The sequence below is a fragment of the Ixodes scapularis genome, unplaced genomic scaffold (genome assembly GCF_016920785.2).
Source record: "Ixodes scapularis isolate PalLabHiFi unplaced genomic scaffold, ASM1692078v2 PGA_scaffold3__209_contigs__length_174095766, whole genome shotgun sequence".
In the NCBI taxonomy this organism is placed as follows: domain Eukaryota; kingdom Metazoa; phylum Arthropoda; class Arachnida; order Ixodida; family Ixodidae; genus Ixodes; species Ixodes scapularis.
In genome coordinates this window covers 119,501,764-119,525,856 of record NW_024609868.1, presented here as the reverse complement: position 1 = coordinate 119,525,856, position 24,093 = coordinate 119,501,764, and the positions used below count along the sequence as shown (strand labels likewise).

General features: G+C 44.0%; 1 protein-coding gene across 1 annotated transcript in view; it reads right to left on the bottom strand.

Annotated features, from left to right (window-relative positions):
* Positions 1–662: 662 nt before the first annotated feature.
* The window catches only part of LOC8026573, a 38,724-nt gene continuing 15,293 nt past the window's right edge, over positions 663–24,093 (bottom strand). Inside the window, exons 5-8 of the mRNA XM_040211181.2 lie at positions 21,513–21,593; positions 20,566–20,743; positions 18,586–18,777; positions 663–893 (exon numbers count right to left, since the gene is read on the bottom strand). Coding sequence (XP_040067115.2) covers positions 663–893; positions 18,586–18,777; positions 20,566–20,743; positions 21,513–21,593 — 682 coding nt within the window. The remainder of the gene's footprint in view (positions 894–18,585; positions 18,778–20,565; positions 20,744–21,512; positions 21,594–24,093) is intronic.

Genomic DNA, 24,093 nt, shown 5'->3' with positions numbered 1-24,093 from the left:
GGTTTGGCAAAGCACAGGACACGCGCCGAGTTCCAGACATTGTTATGGCTCGGCTATTGCCACCGTTGCAGCGATCGGACACGGGCCACTGCCCGAATGCATGTCGAGGCATCGATTGCCATGAGCCCAGATCGAATGCGTACGCAGTCTTCGCATCCACTGTGTGAGCAGCATTTGAATATCGTCACCGCAAAGCTTGATGACGCATTCCCCGGGATCGTACTGTTGCCATTGTCCCCACAGCTCCGTCATCAAATTTCGCGAAGGAGCAAAAGGCAACTTTGGAAGGAGAGACTGAAAGAAAACCTCCACTTTCATCCTTTGAATTCCGCCGCGACAAAGACGCTTCTTGGTCAGTGATGTTGCGTTTGGGTACTCTTGGGTTCCACTAGTGCCAGGAAGCTGGTGTAAAGTAAGAAATATTCCTACCCAATGTCGTTGCACAGCCCCTTTAAAGCCAGATAACAGCAAGTTCTAAAACTTTGGTTCTAGTTGGGACTAGCACAATGTTTATGTGGAGACCGAGTGTTCACCGATGCATAATTAATTTTGATGGTCGAAAAAAAACCCCTACATTTCTTTCATGATGAAGTCACGAAGTTTGGTGTGCGCCAACACCCATAAGAAATAAAATGCAAAAATTGGCCAATCTTGCATTAGCGCTAACACATCACGCAGTGTAGATGCAGGCTGCGGAGTGGCCTCCTCACCTTGCCGAGGTCCATGAAGCCCTTGCTCTGCAGCACCAGGTGGAACTCTTTGGCCATGAGCGACACACAGTCCTGCACCAGACGCCCCACCAGCAGCAGGGCACCTTCTGCCCAGCGGACGCGGGGAAGCGTCACCGACAGGCGCTCGCAGTTCAGGGCCATCTCGATGGCTGTATCCGCCGTCTGCAAGCATTCGTGTGTTGCTACTGCATGGCGCAGGTTAAAAACTCCAGGCTCTGTTTCACCTTTAGATGTAACTCGGGGGTTCCCAAACTTTTTCACCTCAAGGAACACCCATTTGCCTCGAATAGCAGTCGAGCAACCCGACCCAGTCTCAGCATCTCTTTAATAAATAGGGCTATGCGAAACTCAAGTTTTTTTTAATGGTAGTTTCGAATAATACGCTATTTGGCATCTGCTCCAAGGTGAACTGCAATATTTTTATTTTTTAAAGTGTTTATCGTGGCAACTTAGCCCCGTTGAGTGTGCTTCATGCCGAGCACCGGTACACTGCAGAGAAGCAACACCCAGGGAGCTCGCTTCAGCAGGTGGTCATTTTCCAGCGTGCACCAGTGCTCGGTAAGAAGCGCATTCAAGAGTGCTAAAACGCCGCGATAAATGCTTCGAAAAGTACAAATATTGTAGCCGCATACTTAGGAGGAGAGCACACTTCCTAAGTGGGACTGTGCATGCTTGCACCTGGTGTACTCAAAAAGGAACAAACTTCGTGAATGTTAATATTTACATTGCAGTAAAATTTTAAAAATTGGCTATTAAGCATACAACAGGCAGAGATGCCCTGACAACCTGCCTTGATAATTCGTGACTGAAGAAAAGATATTTGCATATAGCAAGAATATTTATGAATCCCTTCAATCAGGCATAGCTGGGTATCTATCTCTATAAGTTTAATTTTACATCAAATGTGTCGTTTACTTGCCATCACAATGTAGGCATTAGTTTCTGAGGCCACAGTCCATAAATATAGTAACTTTTAAATCCCGTACAACCCGAAATAAAGAAATAAATGGTGAAGAACATGAGGTGGACTATCTCTGAAGATGAGACAGCAAAACTTTATAAAAAATGAAAGCCGTTTACAACTCCCTGTAACACCGAATTCGAGCACAACTCTTGAGGAGGAGGAGGGAAGGGTACTGAGGGGAGGGTATACCCCTCCTCCCTCCTCTTCAGCTCGTGGTCCTGCCTGCTACTCCTCCCCGTCCTCCTTCACCTCCTCCTCCTCTCCTCATCCTTGAAACTCCTCCTCAAGGGAAAGTCACGTGAACTCGGAGGGGGGGGTTCATGTGACCTCACGGTTACGCCGACGCCGCTCAAGCCGGAAACGGGCGTCTTAGAGCTGCGCTCTAAAAATTAATGATAAACACAAGGGACACCCGCTAGTCTACAAAACAGGTGACACAGGAACTGATACAGCAGAACACGGACACAGCAGATTGGCGTTTCACAACGTGATAAACACGTGGGAATTCACAATGAACTCTTGCCACAGGAAAGGATACCACACACTGCGGCTGCAAAAGGTTGGTATTTCACGGTGTGATAAACACGCAGAAACCGGCTAAAATTGCGTGCCACGGGAACCGATATCGTGCATGCAGATCACGGACAAAAAACTTTCAGCCTTTCCACTATGGTGAAGAAGGAAGAGCAGCAGAGCTGTAGCTTCTCTTCTCGGCAGTGGCTTTCCAGGCAAGCGATCTGCTCTTCTTTCGTAAGGGAACCTGAAGCGCCCGACGCAGTCAAACTTTAGGCGACAGCGGCCTTGCAACGGTTAAGGCTGCGGTACCACGGCGGCCATCTTGAACAAAACATTAGTTGAACCACCAGGGCGGCGTTGGCTGTCCGTATGAGCAAATGCTGCAAAACCTGCGCGCCAATTTCGAAACCCTTTTTCCCGTCGCTTGCGACCTTGAGTTTCCTTCTCCACTCTTACGCCCCTCCTTTCACGTGTTCACCCTCTGGCGCGTCGCGCCCACGTTCATTGTTGGGAGGACAATGTACCGGATAATCCCCAACTTGAGGCCCCCTGCCAAAATTGTCCGGCTGCCAAGTGATTTGAGCGAGATGGGGTTTTGAAGCGGTATGGAAAAGTGGGACCGTCAATTTTGAACTATGCCTTTTCGATACTGCATAAGTTGTGTACGGGGCTGGCCAAGGCACGGGCGCGAGGACGTAACTGTATAGGTTGTTTGCACATGACGTCAATTGGCCATTTTGTTGTTAGTTTGTTTTTTCAAACAAATTTACTACATTGAAGGATTACATCGTAACCGATTGAGATGATGTCAGCGGTCCTCTACGCATTTGAGGGGGCATGTCAATCCTTGGAATGCTCGAGTCTGTCACACCCAGACAGCTCACAACAACAAAATGGTGGACGAAATTACGTCAGTGAAAACACCCTATACAATGCTTGGGTTGCAGGAGCACTCGCGCGTAGAAATGGTAGGACGCGCTTTCTGAAATCACACGCCTACATTCCGCAGCGTTGCAATCCTACAAGTAAAACAGAGTACATCTTCGGACAGTGCGTGAGTTGATGCCGGCCGTACGAAAGACACACCTCGCGCTTCCTGTCACTACTGCCTCTGCTTGCACGCGCTGCCGATTGGCGGTCCTTTCTTTATTTTGTTTCGTCGCTCTTTTGAAAATACTGAAACTAATATTTTCTCAGACCCTGCTCATCGTACCTCTGCACTACAGTTGTGTAAACACGTTGTGATGTAATTTGAGATATGGGACGGAGTGTCTACATTCTTATTTCGTGTGTAATGCCGGCATAATATTCCTTTGCTGCCAGAGGGTCAAAATAATGGTAGGGTCGGCAGCAAAAACTATTTCAATGACCGAATTATGATCAAACACCAGTAAGAACATAAAAAAGAAATCACATGGGGACAATAAAAATATTGCTACAAGAGGATGGTGCGTGGGGCACAAACAATATTCGGAGTGACGTTGAGGGAACGCGACAAGCCAGATCTTTCCTGATGGCAGCCGAAAAAGTTGATCTGGTGCCTCGTTTTGATCGGCTTTGCACGGAAACTCGTAAACTACCGACTATCTTGTCAGTGGTGAACATAGTGAGCATGAACTGGATGATTTTTTTGTTGTTGTTTTTGTTTCTGTAGTTAAATGAGAGTATGGAAATATGAGACGTCCGCTGACGCTTGCGTCGGCTAACGGAACCTCAATCGCCGATCGCGGCCGATGTCATGGGCGTATACAAATACATCAAGTCGTCTGGGCGGGAGCAGTTGAAGCACCGCACTTTTTTGGCCGGTCAGTAGAGACTCCGCGAATTCTGACTCGAGGCTACTCTGTGCGGAGGGAGCCGCTACTGAGCGCGACCAATCGGAAACCAAGGATGGCTGAAATTTCCTAATTGCCATGAGATTTGCAAATTCGTTCTTCCCGCCGTAGTAAATTTGTCCGAATCGCTATTCGATTTACTAATCGATTATTTGGATGAAAAGATATATTTCAAAATTCGTACGTGGCTCACCAAATGGCAATAAAATTGGTATAGGATTTCAAACCTATATAGTGTCGCCCTAATTTACAAACTTGTTTCACTTGAAATTAGAGTTCACGCGCAAGCGAGCTGGTGGAAGCCTATACTAAAAAGGCCAGAAACAAGAGAAACAAAAAATAAATAAATAAGAGCGGGATAAGCGCAACACAGTCTCAAATCACAGCTGAAAATGGTTACTTGGTAAGTGTAAATGTCCAGACATTGTATTAGTAAAATGTATATATATATATATAAAAAGTCAAAAATGCGTACTGTCGGAGTTATTAATTCGAAGTTTATTCCGACGTTTCGAGCGGGGATCGTTCTTCATTAGGTGATGAAGAGTGGTCCCCGCTCGAAACGTCGTAGTAAACTTCGAATTAGTAACTCTGACAGTACGCATTTTTGCCTTTATATAAAATTACTATACCTGATGCATCGGAAAAGCCGTGGTTCACGAAATCCCTGAAAAAAATGCTGAACACCAAAAGACGTACGTCTCTTCAAAAAGGCACAATCTCGGGATACTGACGAATTATGGTCTCAGTACGATACTCAGGCTAAGCTGTGCAAACGTGAAACCAAGGTCGCAAAATCCAACTTTTACGGCAATGGTCTAAAAAACTTGATGCAAAAAAATCCCAAGAAATTTTGGAAAATAATTAGCCCACCTAAAGACACAATTCCTAATTGTTTCTTAGACCAGCATGGAAATTTAATGTCACCAACGGAGTGTGCAAACAAATTTAATGAGTACTTCGGAGATGTTTTTACCGAAGAGTCTTACCCGCTGCCCCAGTGTGATTTGGCACACAACCATTCTTTATTATCGAAGATTAAAATTGACCCGGATGGTATTAACAATATAATACAAAACCTGCCCCTCCAGTCTTCTCCTGGTGCCGACGGCATCAGTTCCAAGCTACTAAAACTTACACAGCCATATGCCGGGCTTCTTCTTGCACAGCTTTATCAACAATCCTTAGACCAGAGCATTATACCGCATGACTGGAAACATGCAATCGTCACTCCAGTTTACAAATCTGGTAGTAAATCGTTGTTTTGTAATTATCGACCGATATCTCTCACCAGTGTCCCATGCAAGATTCTTGAGCATGTTCTGTACACTCATATAATGAACTTTCTTGTAGACAATGGTTTCATTTTCATAAATCAGCATGGCTTTCAGAAGAACCGGTCTTGCGAAACCCAACTTTTTGAATTATTAACAGATCTACACACAAACATACATTCGCGCTTTCAAACTGACACTATTTTTATTGATTTTTCTAAGGCGTTCGACCGCGTGCCACATAAACGCCTACTTAAAAAACTCGAGTGTCTTAATATTGATAGTTCTTTAATTAACTGGATTCGGGAATTTTTGACCAACAGAACACAGGCAGTTTCTTTTCATTGTAATGTTTCTTCTAGTATTAATGTGAAGTCTGGAGTTCCTCAGGGATCAGTTTTGGGCCCCTTGTTATTCCTTATCTATATTAATGATATTGCCACTAGCATTTCCTCTACAGTCAGACTCTTTGCAGACGACTGCGTTATTTATAGAACTGTAAAAAACCAGACCGACTGTCTCTCACTACAGCATGACTTAGACGCCCTCTCTTTATGGTGCGACCGCTGGCAAATGAACATCAATACCTCAAAATCTAAATTTATGAGCTTCTCCACAAAAAAATCCACTGTAAGTTTCAACTACTCAATAGGACATTTATCAATTGAGAAAGTAAATAAGTACAAATATCTAGGAGTTATTTTGAGCGAGAACCTACACTGGCAGGACCATGTAAATTATGTGGCTAGCAAGGCTAGTAGGTCATTAGGTTTTCTAAGACGAAATTTATATCTGGCACCTCCGGACGTTCGTTTACTCGCTTACAAGTCATATGTTCGGTCTCAATTAGAGTATGCCTCTATCATATGGAATCCTTGTCAAGACTACCTTATTCAACAAATAGAGTCAATTCAGAATAGGGCAAGCAGATTTATTTACAAAGATTACTCTCGACACTCCAGCGTATCTCAACTGAAAGAAAAAGCTGACTTGCCACTCCTCTCTATCAGAAGAAAACTTTCTAGGCTAACCTTCGTCCATAACATCTATTATAATAACCCACTCCTCAAGCTTAAACTATTAAAGCCGCCACACCGTATTTTTCCTCGATTTGACCATCAGCATAAGGTATTACTACAAACATCACATACTAAACTTTTCCAGACGTCACCTCTACAGTTGGCAATTTCCGACTGGAACAAACTTCCAGCCAACATTGTAACTTTAGCAAATGTCGACGAATTTAAAAATGCGTGTGCTCAATACTGCGTAAATTGAAATGTATGTTTTCCACGTGTTTTCATTATATTGTTATTTTTGCATGATGTGTGTTCATATTTTCACTGTTCTGTTTTCCTTGTATACTGTTGAATTTCCCCCCTCATGTATGCCCCCTCGGGGCGCTTGTGAGGTACAAATAAATGAAATGAAATGAAATGAGAATGAAATATATATATATATATATATATATATATATATATATATATATATATATATATATATATATATATATATATATATATATATATATATATATATATATATATATATATATATATATATATATATATATATATATATATATATATATATATATATATATATATGGGTGGTTTCATCTCAAATCGTGCAGGCAAAAAGGGTCGAATTTTTAATTTCGATGAAAAAAATATATGTTATGGCGCCGTTTTTAAAAACGCAGTCGCCGCAGACCGCAAGTTCGTCGGATTTTTTGTTCGCGACTTATGAATTTTTAAAGAGGCCGCGGCGAAAAGCAGTGTTTTTCACACCCGTCGTGGGTCGCGTGTTTCGCTTGATCTCCCGCCGTGGATTTTCAGTCCACATTATATTATCTTTTTTAAAGCACTCTGTGGACACATTTAAAAGGCTCCAATACCATAAAATAATTTTAGGCGTTTTGCTTTTTTTCTGTAAAAATGTCAAAAACGCCCCCTTGGTCAATTGTTGACGAACTTTGACAATTAATTACTGGCGATCTACTTGGGTTACATCAATACTTTTTATGTCCACGGAGAGCCCAAAACACGTTCTTTATATGTATTATAAAATAACTTGGCTGTATAAAATATTATTTGCGGTACGTTTACGTTAATGTTATGTGAAAACCAAAAAGTACCATTTTTGAAATTGATTTTCTCAAAAAACCCATTTTTTATTTTTTTTATTTTTTGTTAAAATGTAGATGTGATAGTTTTCTACGCGAAAATCAAGTCTAGAAAGTGTATATTTTGTTTGTATGTTTTATATTTAGGCCTCAATATCGGAAAAAAACGTCTTTGTTTTGCAAGACCCAAGTCAGACATTCCGACCCATCCGTCTCTATGAATTGTGAAAAAGTTTTCTTGAATTTTCTTCTGCATTTTGTAATCAATTATAAACGAATTTTGTGGTATTGAATATTTATGTATGTTTTGATAAGAGCGGGAACCACGAGATACATATCTAACCAAATCAGCAGGCCTTGTAGACTTTGAATAACCAAAAGGCACAGACGTTGTATTGTTTCGATTTATAAATCTTTCACAGTAAACCAGCACGACTAGCTAATAGCTGTCATATTACTGAGACAAAGAAAGTCACCACATCCGTCGATATGTTATATACAATTCTTTCCGAAACCAAACACTGGGGGTTTGTTCACCGCACATCGCACAGGTCACCAGGGAATGTCCTTTCACTTCCGTAATACACAAAAGTGGTGACACAGAAACGGTCCGCAACACACAGAGAGTGTGTCATGGAGAGGGGTAGGAAATAAAAATAAATAAATAGGAATTAAATTGCCCAACTGCGATCTTAACGAAAATTGCGTTAAAAAAATAAAGTATTTAGGTTGGAGTGGTGGCAAGACGATAGGTCCATGCCTGGTGGAGAGTCAGACAAAGAAGTCGACGGCACGTAAAGGTAAAACAACAAAAAAAAATCAATAATTTAATAAAGACGGGAAAACTCAGCCGCACATGGCAAGAAGATAAACCAACTCCTCCGGGCATTCCCTAAATGGGACGCAACCAAATGCGTGCGAACACGCTCTCTACATCATCGCCTAGGCCGCTACGCCATGACAAAATAAACCCAACAACTGAACAGTGCTAACAAACAGTTAGTAAGAAAACATTGAAAAAAAAAAAAAAACGTTCAAAAACGCACCCGAGAAACTAAGTTCAGCGGGGCGAAGAAACACACACGAGTCGGTCCCACGACACTGAACTCTGGCAGGAGGACGGCGTCCAGATGATGCTCGAATCTGTTTTTCCCTCTGTTACGCACATCCACGACGGCTGTGAGGAACAGTGGCTGTGCGAAAGAAAGTGAAGAATAGATTCGAGCAGGCGATGCGCGAGAAGGTAACCGAGACTATGCCTGAAGCTTCATATCGGGAGAGGAGCTTTCGAGGTAGTTTCTGCAGTTACTCAAACTTTCTCTTTCCCCATCCCTTTTTCAAAAGAGCACATCAGCCGGCGCTGACTTTTCATCTCGGGAGAAGCCCACTCTTCACAAACGGTTATAGTTGACAAGGAGGCTGACTTCGACCCAACTAGTCTCCGGGCAAAATACAAACACAAGTATATTTACCAACACGCTCGTTTTAATGTCAGTCTCCGGGCTTTGCTGTTTCCAAAAGAGATAGCCCTTTATAAGGACAGAATGAGCGGGTTGGTGGGGATAATTAAACTTAAACAGCCCCTTCTCGTTTTCTTCCTCAAGTTTAATAGATAACCCTTCGGTGCTATCGGATCTCCCCGGAGAGAGAGAGACAGCACGACCGTTTCAAGGTAAGGATAGGGCGCTCGAAGCTGGGGCAAACAGGCGGTATCGTTTCACGCACGCACGGATGGCTGGTTTCAAATTTCCCCACATCCCTAACGAAACCGGCCCATCTTCGTGGGTGCGTCTGTGGGATTTCTGTCCCGCGCCGCCGGTTTTAGCGCGCACGCGGCGTTGTTTTGGCTGGCAGAACAGTTGTTGACCGTCGATATTGTAAGGCCATGGTGTCCTCATCCTTGCCGGCAACGATTCCTTTGTTTTCCCTTGTGCAATAGTCTGACTGACTCCTCCTGGGTGGCTGTCACTGTTCGCCGCGTCAACGACACAATCGTACCATTTTACTCCTCGTGACACAGGGTGCGCTGCTCGCTTTACTGTCACGGGCCGTCCCATCTAACACAACGAGCGCGAAAGGTCGTGGTCATCTGCTGGCTCCGAAAGGGCGGGACGTTCATGCAGGCCAATGAGGGCCCCGAATCAATACGACGTCTGCCGACTCCTACACGTTAAAAATTTACGACACCTGCTGGTCTGTTAAGAAGTGTTGCTTTCTCTTTTTGGAACTCCTCCCAATGTAGCTTGCCGCCTATAATAAAATTTAAATAAGAAATAAATATAACAGGGTGGAAATACTGTATTTCATTTTTATGTGGGAACGTTGAAAAAAATAAAAAAAAACTATTTCCAAGCTTGTGAAGACGCGCAATTTGTAAGTCCATTTCGTGCCGTAAAAACATGTTTTTGTACGATATTGATGCTTAAATATAAAACATACAAACAATATATACACTTTCTAGACTTGATTTTCGCATAGAAAACTATTAACAAAAAATAAAAAAAATAAAAAATGGGTTTTTTGAGAAAATCAATTTCAAAAATGGTACTTTTTGGTTTTCACATAACATTAACGTAAACGTACCGCAAAGAATATTTTATACAGCCAAGTTATTTTATAATACATATAAAGAACGTGTTTTGGGCTCTCCGTGGACATAAAAAGTATTGATGTAACCCAAGTAGATCGCCAGTAATTAATTGTCAAAGTTCGTCAACAATTGACCAAGGGGGCGTTTTTGACATTTTTACAGAAAAAAAGCAAAACGCCTAAAATTATTTTATGGTATTGGAGCCTTTTAAATGTGTCCACAGAGTGCTTTAAAAAAGATAATATAATGTGGACTGAAAATCCACGGCGGGAGATCAAGCGAAACATCCGACCCACGACGGGTGTGAAAAACACTGCTTTTCGCCGCGGCCTCTTTAAAAATTCATAAGTCGCGAACAAAAAATCCGACGAACTTGCGGTCTGCGGCGACTGCGTTTTTAAAAACGGCGCCATAACATATATTTTTTTCATCGAAATTAAAAATTCGACCCTTTTTGCCTGCACGATTTGAGATGAAACCACCCATATATATATATAGAGAGAGAGAGAGAGAGAGAGAGTTAGGTAGATAGATATTTTTCACTATTTGCTGACGGCCGAAACTAACTATGCAACACAACAAGTAAAACCACAGAGCTGCCCCGCCTCATATCACCCTCAGTTGGAGCTCGACTGACACATTGCGCCGATCAAGCATCACCAACAGCTCAACACCTAAACGCCACGGCGTTCACTATCTTTGTTTGGGTGATTCCACCCACTAATATAACAACTCATACAATGCGCCGTGATAAAGTGCTTTTTGTCTTTGTGTATGTGTTTTCGTGACATCTAACCTCTGTTTGCGCTCTGACTAAGAATGAAACCATGTATACTAAAACATCGATAGTGGTCTCTATTTTTAGCGACGCTCGCACACGTCTTGCCTTTGACGCAGTGGCATTCTCATCTCCCATACACGGACATTTGGACAAAATAGGTTGGTCGGCCTTCACTCATTAGCTGCGGAACGTTTTGACCGTGACGTATGTATAATTCAAAGAAGCACCGACAGGCGGGTGCCCCTTTGAAAACAAATCATGTTCGCGTAGAGATATTTAGCGGCTATAGTATAGTCCGTGGGTATTTATTTCTAGGCCAACTCGTCGGCGTCAGTCGGTACAGGCGCTGGAGGCGTGATGAAAATGCTGGCAGATGTCGGCTTGACGAGCCCCACACTCTCCCCTTACAGCAGATGGCAAATAAACCAACAACAATATTTGTCGACGGGCAATTGATTGAAGAGGCCAATCGGTAGTAGGATGACTCGACAAAGGGTAATTCATCAAAAATTCCAACTCGTTGACAATTGTTTGTGAGGCCATTCAGTTTCCACATTGCACTCATCTTCTGTATTAGAACACATACACATGTTAGACATTTTAATATAAGCAAGTTTCGGGCACCGGATATTTTTTTGAAAAGCTGTTTCACCGAATTTCGCATCTCCCGGTTCGTCGAATTTTGATATGAAATCATAATATAATTATTATACTTGTCACTTCTTCAATTAGAAATGGTTACAGATAATTATAAAATAAAAGTAGGCTTTCGCAAAAATTATGTCGATTATAGGCTATGCCAACGTAGCCGAACAGTAAAAAAAATGTTATGAGGGTGTTTTTGTTAGGGTTCAAAAAAGACAAAGGCGATTCTTCAAATGAGCACTGGTCACACAGGCCGACTGGTAACATAATTAAAATAAAAGCACCGACTTCACAGAACAGGAAAAAACAATTTCACTAGACGTTTCGCCTCCATGAATAAACGCCTCCATGAATCATGAATAACCAACTCGCCCAAGCTGAAGTTCTGACCAGTTTCGCCTCCCTTGCGGGAGGCATCTTCAGTAGTCACACAACAATGCCTGTGTAAGCTTCGTGGAGAGGGCCGCGTTTTTTGTTACACACGGACGTGCGTGTCCCTGCGAACAAACCACGATTCTAGGATTTTCGGGACCCCCATCTGTCCTCCCTCGCCAAGGTCGTCGCGGCCGGGAAGTCAAAATAATGCCCTATTGTCCACACATAGTACACCAGTTCAGACTTCAGTCGGGTCGCGTGGGATGCGCACGTGACGTCACGCTTGTGTTTACAAAGCAAATGAAAAGTTCAACCTCAAGTCAACGCTATTTATCAAATATGTCCGTACTTCGTGGAGAGGGCCGCGGTTTTTCTTACACACGGATGTGTCTCTGAGAACAAACACGATTTTAGGAGATTTTCGGGACCCCCATCTTTGTCATAGGGTGACTCGTTTATCGGACTGTTCGTCGCAGCGAGTACAGGGAAGGATAATAATTCATACCCTATATCGTGCAGAAGAGAAGAATATAAAAAAAAAAAAGAAAACGAAGCGAAAATTTTGATTTCCTTTCTTGTGGACAGGGCATTGTAGGTGAACGTGGCTTCCTTGTTTGATTCGCCAAAGTAGCAACAAAGCGACATTTTACGATCGAGCGAGCACCGTCGGAAACACTGCCCAAAATAATTTTATAGGGAGTTTCACGGCTTTCCACTGCGACATAAGCACGTGGATAGAAAAACAAATATTGACAACAATAATTGTCGAATATTTTTGGCACGCTCACACCTGGTTTTTCTTCATAATTTGATGACTCATATGTTGATTTTGTTTGCGGAACCGTACTTCTGACCGGCAATTTTATTGCGCACGCGAAGCTTTTGCGTGCGATCCACTACAGTTAATTATTTTGGGGTGTCCAAGTTGAAGCGGTGCGTGTTATTTTTCGATCTCTGTCCGAATGATACAAAGTTTCACGTTTTCACCCTGTGAGTGAAGTGAGTTGGTCAGTGCTAGCATCGAAGGCTAACTTCGAACTCTAATTTGGAAATAATGTCTCTGTTGCCGCATCGCGGACAAAGATATATATGCTCTTATCACTGTAGCAAAATAACGTGGCAGGATTTGTGCTCTTGTTATGATCGTGTGCCATTGTAGTCGACGTCATCCCAGCACGGCGTATCGTTTTTGTATTCGGTTCAGCCCTGCAAACCACACTTAGGAAAAAAATGAAAGTTTGCACCTTGTTTGTTCAATTTTTTGTTATACTGCAGAAACATATTGCGCCCCGTGTTTTTGAAGGCACGGTAGACGGTGGTGACGGTGAGGTGACCGACCCCCATGTCAGCCGGCGTCTCGCTCGACCTCCTCGGAGGACAGGTCGTTTTTACTGGTGACTGGTGCATACGTGGAGCAACTCCGCGCGCATTGCGTTCTTCATCTCAGAGAACGCAATACATGACTCAGCTCTATCTCGTCATCGCTCCAAAATGACAAGTGGAATTCGCAACTGTAGTCGGTGACAGGTCAAGAACGAAGTGGGAGCTCCTCCCACCCTGTTCCACTTCAGCGGAGCGAACGGGGGAGAGGAGGTCGCCCCCTCTCCAGCGTCTGCAAATGGCAAATATTAGTTTATTAGGCCACTAACTGTCAATTTACGCTCGTTCCTTTACGTCCGCCGCAGCCGATAATGTTATCCCCGGGAATACCAAAAGTATAATTTCTTTCAGCAAAAAAAAACAAAGCAAAACAAAACAGAATAATAAAACGCCCGGTATATCACAGCTTTGACAACGCTTCACGTGTGTGAGGTTCGATGACCGACAGAGAACCACCGCTGGCCGTGCTCCCGAAGCGGGGAAGTGTAATTTATGGAGACCGATCATATTATCAGAAACGTGCAGACTAGGGAGCCTTCATGTGCGCGAAGCGCACATGGAGACACTCTAATGCAGACAATCCAGGAAAAGTATTCTTGCAACTATGAGGTTCCAGTTGTACTTACACATGCATTATCGTCAAATTTGACGGAGTTCCTTCCAACACTAAAGAGTTGTCAAGAGTGAAGATTATAAAGGAGAATATCAGCAGGAATCTTTTGTCTGTTTACTGAAAACAAAACAAGCATCAGAAAAACGCATTTGGGCGGCCGGGGAGGCCAGAAGCACGGACTGCGCGCACCCAGCGTGGAACCAGCGAATGAGAGGGCACTCCTAGCAATCTGTTTTCAGAGCCACGGTATGCCGGCTGCCGGCCAAATGTCCACTTTAATTCTATTATGGCTTTCGAAACGTGAATACACGCTCGAGAATTTTCAACAATATCACGCGAGCGCCGACCGGCCTGTAGATCAGCGCATCGTCACGGCGCGAAGTAGCGATATCAATGACAGTACGCGCGTGCGCAGAAGAAACGCGCCGAAGTCGGCGTCGGCTGCTAAGCTGTTTCCCCAATCACGACCCACCCCTGGCGCGACGCCCACCGCTTGCTCCACCCCATAAGCAGGGGACCTAGTAATCAAAGCGACACACACGGTACGTAAACACGAACAGCAGCCAGTAGGAAGGACACCGACACGAGCTTAGTCAGCGAACGAAAAGACAGACACAAACTTCACTCTAGGCAAACAGAGCAGGGGTAGTTACAAGGATGAGATGCGTGCGCAGACGGAGGTAAGCAGTGCACAATAAATACGCGAAAACTCGCAGCAACCGAAGAACTACGCAGCAAACACGTACGTGCACACGCACCAGAAGCACGTGCGTCACGCTGCGTATCTACGCAGAACTGGCGATTTTGGCATTTCGGTAATTTGAAACTTCGATATCGATTCCGTGAACAATTTATTCAGCAAACTGAACCGCGGTGGAGCCTCGCATAAAAAAAAAATCGTTTAACAATATGAAAGCGACTGAAATTCTTCCTAAAAGCTATATTAGCAGAAAGTACCGTGTTATAAAGGACCTCACGAGTTTCGACCAAGTTTTCCAGCACGTTATTTTGCAAGAAACGGAAGAAGCCAAGTGTACAACCAGTTTCCGAAGCTGGCAACCACAGCTGGAATCAGCGCCATCCTCGGCAGTTTCCTGAACCTCGCGTAGTCACATTTCAGCCACCGCCACATAGAGGGCGCAACCAGACATCCAATTTGTGTTTTCTGTGTGTTTTATGATTTTTTTAAATAAATAGGCTCGATTAGTGAAAATGTGGGCTAATAATCAGGACCTGGAACAGTAATCTCCATTTAATACTAAAAATATTGGCCTAAATGTCTGCCAAAAAGGGTCAAAATACTCGTTTTTGACTATCAACAAATACGTGATTTCACCTATATTCAAACTTTTTTCATGGAAAATCAAAAGTGAAATTTAGAAAAAGGGCCTCGCTTTGCAAAGCAGAATATGTTTTTCTTTGCGGGCCTACAATTTTATTCATGTGTGCCAATCCCTAAGCGCTGTACCACTGTACTACCAAATGAAGTTTGCCAAAATTAACGGTGTTTGTCACTTTTCACGTGAGCATTCCGAAAAAAGTTTAAGCCATATTACAATGAAATTTAGCGTAACTCTTTCGACCATAATTACAAACTGATGTAAAAAGTTTCAAATAAAATGACCGAGTAGGCGCCCAAAACTTCGCGACTGAAGTGCTTCCGCAAAGTCAATTTTTCTAAAGTAAATATCTGTCAAAATAAAATAAAAAACGAAAAAAGGGCCTCCGTTGACAATGAACGCACTCTTCTTCTATAACATTCTTTAATTAGAAAGAAATTGCTCCAATAGTGCACCCTGTACCACTGTACTACGAAACCATGTTTTGCCGAAAAGGTCAATGTTCGCGGGTGCCCTCTGAATTAGCTTTTTGCACTAGGAAAACAAATCCTACATCAGATAAAAGATAATGTTGTACACTACAAGATGATATATAACACATAATTTTAGCAAGCTTGAACACGCCACGATCGCATTTCGAAAACGTGCTGAAAGCGTCATATGTCATGGCCGCCGTGGGACCGCAGCCTTAAGAAACCATTCGCGCTGCTGCGCATATCGCCGCTCGTTCCGTTCCCGCTCTTCTCCCTCAAATGATGAGCCATGAATGTGTTCTCGCTTCGGCCAGAGAAGTGCTGATCCGCTTGCAGAAAAAGAATGAGAAGGCTAGAAATATAAGTGGATACTTGAGGATTGGCATGTCAAGTTAATGCTGAGGAAGATTGCGGTAAAGGAAAATTTATGAAAAACCCAAAACCGCCGATCGTGGGAAATACAGAAATACCAAATACCGACAATGTCCTATGGCTAATCCGCAAAAATAAACGGCATGAAAACGGAGGGTGTGTGGGTAGTCGAGAGGCTACACGCGCACAGCCCTCCTACCTGTTATTTTTGCCAAGTTACGGGTTGAAACCCTCTCGGGAATATAACTTTTTATAGCTTAACTTTATACTTTATTTTAATTCTAATCCACAGAAGGTTTCACAAATGCATTCCACAGCAAATGCGAGCCGTAGTGGGGCGAGCAGCATAGCTGTGAGTGTTACCAAACAACAGAAGACCAGGATGTTTGAAACTGACACTGTACTGCGATCACGTGATGTAGTGGAATGCAATAAATAAAAAAAATGACAATAAATACCTCAATGTTTCATCAGTCCAAATTTGTTATTTAAAGGTTATAAAGTTGAATATCTGTTGAATCTTTTTACATAGCTGTCATGCCGTTTTGTAGCTCATGCTGCCGAGGGGTGTCGCATAGTGAGGCCGGTTATGCGAACTGATAACCGTCTTTATTCATGTTGAAGAAATGGATTTTTTTTTTATTCGCTTGCCTTTCTTTGGCTTACAGAATGGATTGCTAAAATATTGAAACTGAAACCGAAACACAACAGGTTCTGTGGTGTGACAAAACATGCGGGAAACCACCATGAGCTCGTTCTAATGAACTCAAATTAAGCTGTTAAAACCACGGCCACGCACTGGGTGGCAGTGGTTTTAACCCCCACCAATCTCGCTGACTGCCCATCCAAGCTATGTCCAGCCTACCCCTACGTTTTGCCACTGCTGGAAAAGATGATGCTGATTTTGAAAATGCACAATGCCCCAGACTGTTGTATTTGGCAGACTTGCATGGCACTGCACAAACAAACTGCACATAAGCGCTGTGAACAAAATCGCTGCTGTGAAACAGAGAAAGTGCCGAGAACATCAAAAGTTACAGCTACAGTGTAGATAGACCGCATATAACGTATGTCGCGGGAGTCACGAAATTCCGCACTATAAGCGGTACCGAGCTATAACCAAAACATCAATTTTTCAGGCCAAAATACATGCCATGAGACAACTTACCTTTGTAAAACTATTTATTTTATGTTAGATGAAAAATAAAGCTTAGTTTGAGGACAGTCTTTATTTTACCAGACTAGTACAGTTCTGTCTCAAGTGTGCCACACATTTTGAAAGAAATGAGCGGCTTTTGCCTGGCAAAGTCTTTTAACGGCATCACGGGTTGTGGACGAACGTTGCGAGCGTTCAGGATTGCTAACCCTAATCACTTTTCTCCGGTGATGAAAACGCGTGAAAATTTGCATCCTTCATACGGTACGCGCCAGTAATATCTTCAACTTGAGCACACGCATGAAATGCACCAAATAAGAAATCCGGGCGATGTTCGAGGACATAAATGCTTAGAAAGCACCACTGTAGTCGAAGTAAACAAACACAACGACACGGGCGTTTCTGCCGTTTTGAGAGCGCCGCCACAACATCGCCGCACGAGTAGGTGGATATTCCCTTCTAGTACGTGCTGGGCTGTCATAGCGACACACAACGAAAATTCACAGTCAAGAATAGCGCTTTTACGTGGAACGATGAGATTCCACCACGCCGTCTACGACGACGATCACAACCGACGCCATGTTTGCGGATAGAAGAAGTTGGCCCGCGACCGGCATGCAACGCGCGCGAACACTTCTCCTCGACCTGCGATTGGTCAACGCAGCGGAGGGACGCACGCACGTGAACGACACAAGTGTCCGTCCCTCCGTCACTATGGCAACTGAAGCCTCTCTCTTCGCTTCTCCCCGCTTCTTCGAGCAACCTCCCTGCCCCGCGAGTGCCGCATGCGGCTAGCGCCATCAGCGCCGTTATCTAGTGTCGCACAGGGAAGCGTGCTCACTGCTGCGGTCTTCGGCGCGGTCGGCGGGCTGTTCCAGAAACCGCACTATAACCGGTATTTCCCTTCGCGCGCCTGCATTTTAAGCGGTATGTAATTACATGGAGTTCTATGGGAGGCGAACCGGTGGTTTAAAAAAAACGCATTATACCCAGTCCTGCACTATAAGCGGTTACGTTGTAAGTGGTCTATACTGTATTGCCCGCTCACCCTATCCCCCTACACCCTGGAAATTGCCAGACATCCAGTTCTCACAAATTTGCAGGGAGAACCCCGATGGTGCGATAAACACAGGAGTACCTTCTACGAACCTGTCCCACATACCGGTCCCCGTCACACATTGCGTGATGGCCGAAGAAAATTAGGGGTGGACGATGCTCCTGAATTTTTAGCCTATGGATATTTTGCCATCAAAATGAGATGGGCGATCTCTCACAGAGGGCATTCATATGGGATTTTATGGTGCATACAGGACTTTGCTGTGGAAGGGCTCTACTGTACCAACAACTAGCTATTCTGTTCTGTAACGGACGAGAAAGGAAGTTCCAGATGAAGTCTGGCCGGCAGAGTCACTAACCAGGGCCTGAAGTGTGGCCTCGTAGCAGAGCTGCTGCTGAGGCTCAGGCACAGACGCAAAGGCCCGGTGTGGCCAGACCCGGCAGTAGTAGCGGCCCACCCACTGGATCGACCGTTTCTGCAGGTCCCGAATGCCGCCACACGGCGCCATTTGCAGGCACTCTGCCACCCCGGAAATGCACTGGCTGCAGGGCTGAAAAATGTCAGACGGTTTCGTTCAGCATTATTGCTCTTTGTATGTCATCAACACGGGGTGGGAAAAGATGCGGCTGAGTGTCTGCCACCCCGGCCGAAAATGCAACATTGTTAGGGTTGTTCGAATATTCAAATAGCAGTTTCGAACAATATGCTATTCGACATTCGCTTCAAGATGAGCTGCAATGTTTGTATTTTTCTAGGTGGTGATCGTGGTGGCATAGCCCCATTGAGTGCGCTTCCTACCGAGCACCGGTGCATTGCGAAGAAGCAACGTATGAGGAGCTCACTTCTGCAGGTGTTGCTTCTCCGCAGTGCACCGGTGCTCGGTAAAAAGCGTGCTCAACGGGGCTAAAATGCTGCGATCAACACTTTGAAAAGTACAATTATTGCGGCCGCATTTTTATTTAAAAATGACCGCACCTCCACGTGGTGAATGATGTTGATTGGGGCAAAGCTCTGGTGGTGCTGATGATACTGATTTTGTTCATAGGTAGTGCTGATGGTGCTGATTTTTTTTTTTCGTCTATAAACGTTGAGCCAATGCATGCAAAATTTAACGCGATTATATACGCATTTGACCGCAGCACCCTCTCCTGTATAGACGTTGAGCGGCTACATGCAACGTTTCATCCATGACATCCCCAGCTCTTGAGTTACTACCACATTTCAGAGCCGCTTACTCGTCCCGCAGTCGTGGCCGAGTGGTTAAGGCGATGGACTAGAAGTCCATTGGGGTCTCCCCACAAAGGTTAGAATCCTGTCGACTGCACAAACATTTTTTTTCTTTTTTTAAGAAGACAGATGGGATGGCAATCGATGTGAGCACGGACGCCGGACAAGGCTAGACCCTAAGGAGCTTCGCCCCTAAAAGAAACGAATACTTTGTGAATGTTGATGGCAGCATTCCAGTAAAATTTTTAAAATTAAACTGCCTATTATGGATGGGTATATGTTAGGCAGAGATGCCCGGAAAACCTGTTTTAGTCATTCGCAGCTGAAGAGAAGGTTTTTTGTATATAGCAAGAATATTTATAAATCCCCTCGATTAAACATAGCTAGGCATATCCATAGGATACATTTTATGTCAAATGCGTCGATTAGTTGCCAACCAAATGTAGGCATTGAACTTTTCGAGGCCACAGTCTATAAATATAGATAGCTTAAAATTATTGTAGTTTACAAGTGGGCAAGTGAAAGTTCGAGAACAACCTTGACAAATTCAGTTAGGTTTTTGTTCAAGCATGGCGCAGTAGTGAAAGGCTCGGAAAAACTATTTGATATTCGATTTGAAAACATTCAGTCAAAACTACTATTTGCTTCAAACTCAAAATTTGCAATTCACACATGCCTAGACATTATATTAAGAAAATTTTATGTCTGCAATGCTGCTGCAGCAAAGTTTTGGGCACGAGGAGTCAATTTGCATTTTTCGGCTCCTTCCCCATCAGCAGCGACTGAAACCCAGCTGTTACAGCATTCCAAGCGGCGTACAAAAACAATTATGTTTTGGCACGCCAAGCCATAGAGCATCCATCGAGTGCCTAACAGTTTAGCCGAGTTCTAGCAGACATTGATTGAATTTTATTGGCTATCGCTATCCACGGGCCTCTTTGTCGCAAGCTTCTTCAGACCTTGTCCAGTGGTAGAGGTGCAGGGTAGGGAAGCTATATGTGACACGAGAACAAATGCCTGAGTTTTCCTGATATCTTTGACCCTTATTCCACGAACCGACGTTGACGGATCGCGTTGTCGAAGACGACGAGTGTGGGGACAGAGGACATACTTTGTGGAAGAAGTGGCAGTAGTAGGTGCGGATGTGGGACAGGACGACCCGGCGGAGGCCATCCAGGCCGAGCATCTCCGCGAGCAGGGCTAGCTCCGAGACATGCACCTCCTTGGGGGGCAGTGCTGCACCGCCGTACAGGTGGTGCAGCGAGAACAGCACAGCAGCATGAGTGAAGCTGTGGAGTGAAAGGAAAACAGTGCCGGGAGTGAAGTCCAGTTTACACACTTCCGCTTGATTGCAGTCGAATGTGTTGCATTCCCTTGTAACCGCTCATGACGAGGAACCACGACGTTGGCGTGTATCGGGCGACACTAGGACACTTCCAACCTGCATAATTTTTTATAACTTTTTTTATGCACCGCCCTTTCACCGTGGACTCAAAGAAATGCTTGCAACCTGCATCTCCAGCGTCAGCAACGACTCGGCACCGAATCAGCGTTGCACCGTCCGCGTGAACTGGGAAAGGGTGAGTCACGAAGGAGAGGCGAAAAACTGCAGTTCTCTCTCACTGCTTTCCCACTTTCCCACACTACGCGCAAGCACCGCCAAGGAGCTCCGTCGACACCTCGGTCGATGGGAGGCTCTCGGGCTCCGTAAACTGCTTTGAGGACCTTGAGCGGTGTGACGAAATTTCGGGATTAGTACCGCGTTATAACCCCACAGCAGTGACGGGAGGCTCCACGGTTGGCTGCTAGTCGTCACGTCCAGTGGCCAAAAAAAAAAACTTTGGGCAAGCCGTGCCACTGAACTATTGGCACGAGCGCCGCGTTTGTGCTTGGCAGGGTGCTCGGAGGTTTGAGCTCCAGATTGGATTCTATCATTACGGCCGTGGGCAATCTCAGAGTTGCAACAGTTCCGGACAAGATGGCGCCATTTGTCCAAACAAACCACTCCTCGTTCGGTATTCTATACCAAATCAAACTCTATGCGAGCAAATGACTCACCCGTCCATGAAAATGACACTCTCGGCGTCTTGGTCTTTGAGCAAGGAAGAGAAGTACTCGGACCGTGATGCTAGAATAAACCTGTCAAAAAAACAACAGTAGTGTAGCGCATTGTTAGAGCTGTGGAAACTGTCAAAACAACAGAAATGTAATGGATAATTTGCGTGTAGTTTGAAAGGCGAGTTGGCAGACTGCAGTATGGCAGTTTGACGGAAGCTGGGATTTGACACGTAATAGACTAAGTGTAGCATAGGGAATTTAAGAAATTGTAGGCAATACAAATTGAAATTAGCATTTAAATTGCAAGGTACCCTTATTACTAGAAAAAACATTTTCCAAAGGAAGAAAAGGTTTTGTTTCAGTATGAACCCGCTTAGTTTGAGGTATTGCTGGTAATAGAATGACTAGTATCCTACACACAAACTAATAAAGCAACTAACTTTTGCCCCGACGTCCATCTTCAGACAAACAACTGCATTTATACGAGACATTTTCATCTCTGGTCTGCCTTTACACATACCGTATTTACTCGAGTAATAGCCGCACTGTTTATGAAGAAAACCTGAGGGTTCGCTTTTCCGCGAGGTATGTGGCTTGCCAATCACCGCGAACGGCAGCATGATTCCAGCGGTTTACAGGACAGAGATAACGTTTTCGCCATCTGTGAAAATTGCATTTGTATGGAGAATCGTGCTCTTGATCTTGTTATTCGCAATGTTACTTTTGCGCAACACAATGATTGGCTGTATATGTGTACTGTGGGAAAGCAGATGCAAGGGCCTTGTTCATAAATAGTGCGGCTATTACCCGAGTAAGTATGGTATAACGTAAAACACCAAACGTGCACCCATGTCACAATAAGGGCCCACCCACTACTTAGAAAGTGTAAGTGAGAGTGACAAAAGTGAGAAAACAACATGTCAAGCACTCACCCAAGGCTTCTGAGCCCGCCAAACTAACCGAGATGCTCTTCTAGGTCAATCACTTCTCTGAGCTGGTGCAAAGAAGTCAAGCCTACCCTGTCATGGCCTTCTTCCACAATTGTGCACCTAACTAGCATCCATCCACCAGTTTTGCCAGATTAACTCCAAATATTGAGTGGGTGCTTACTTGGTTGTTTACAGTAATACAGAGCCAGTGAACGGCCATAGACTCTGCAACAAAACCTCCTAAAAGGAGACAATTAAAACAACTCTAACTTGTCCCTCTGCTTTCCTCAGGTTTCTTTACTAGTGTCTTCAATAAGCTAGCCAGAGGTGTACCAAAGTATGATCTGTCATCCATACAATACTACAGTTATAATTGTAACCAAAACTAGTGATGGAACGAAGCTGCCAAACTTCAAATTTGGAAAAGTTCGGCAAATGCCGAACTTTTGAAGGAAAGTTTGGCAAGGATTTGGCAAAAATTCGGCAAATGTCTGCACACGCGTGAAAACGCGACAGGCCGTAGGTTGCAAGTGAATGCTGTGCAGTCGTATCACCTTATTTAGTAATAACTGTGTCAATGTGCATTACATGTTGCATTTGAGATGAAAAAAAATCTTTTTTTGCCAAGAAAAAACTAAATATTGTATTTTTGCCAAATCTTTGCCGCATCTTTAGAAAAGTTCAGCAAAAGTTTGGCTCTGCCGAATCCCGAGATTCGACGCCCAACCTTCGATTCGGTAAATGTTCGGCCCATCACTAACCAAAACAGAACTACCAAAAATCCCGTGAGATACCCCACCCCCGAAAGGTAACCCACCCCTATTTTTGGCTTGATTAATTATTTTTTTTAAACATCAAAAGATAGCCCACACCTTGTATTCGTAGTGTTGGAAGCAATGAATACCTTGGCGTAAATGCATCTAGTTAGCTATGGCTGGATATACGCGAACATTGCTAACTACGAGGTACAGTTATCTTTGCGTCATTGCCCTTTGCCACGATAACAGGTTTGGCAGAAACAAATTTTCTAAAAATATAATTGTTTTAACCTTTCTTGACTCCACACCAAAAGTTAACCCACTCTTTATTTCCCCCAAATTTCTTCTCAATTTTAGGTGAACTATTTCTCGGTATATTACGGTATACTATTTTTATTTAATGTAGCATTGTCGCAGGCACGCTTTCAAAAGGTGTCAAATTTCAGAACAAACTTCTGCATGTAGATGAGGCATATGTGGCCAGCAGAGCAAAAGTTTGTGCTGCACCCTGGGTTCAAGATGTATTCCTGCCTGTTTTTATATTATTGAGCATTGCACTGGCTTGCATTCATGTAATTATACTAGATACTGCAAAGACACCATTTAAGACCCCGGGTAGGCAATCGTACTGCCCTGGCTAAATTTCTCCTCTGCAGCAATGAACAGTATAGACCCTTTTAAAAGTTTGGTGCCATCTAATAGCCAAAAAATCAATATAAATATTTTTATGCTAATGGCGGTGAGAAACTAGTAGGCAATCATACTGCCCTAGCTAAATTTCTCCTCTGCAGCAATGAACAGTATAGACCCTTTTAAAAGTTTGGTGCCATTTAATAGCCAAAAAATCAATATAAATATTTTTATGCTAATGGCGGTGAGAAACTAGTAGGCAAT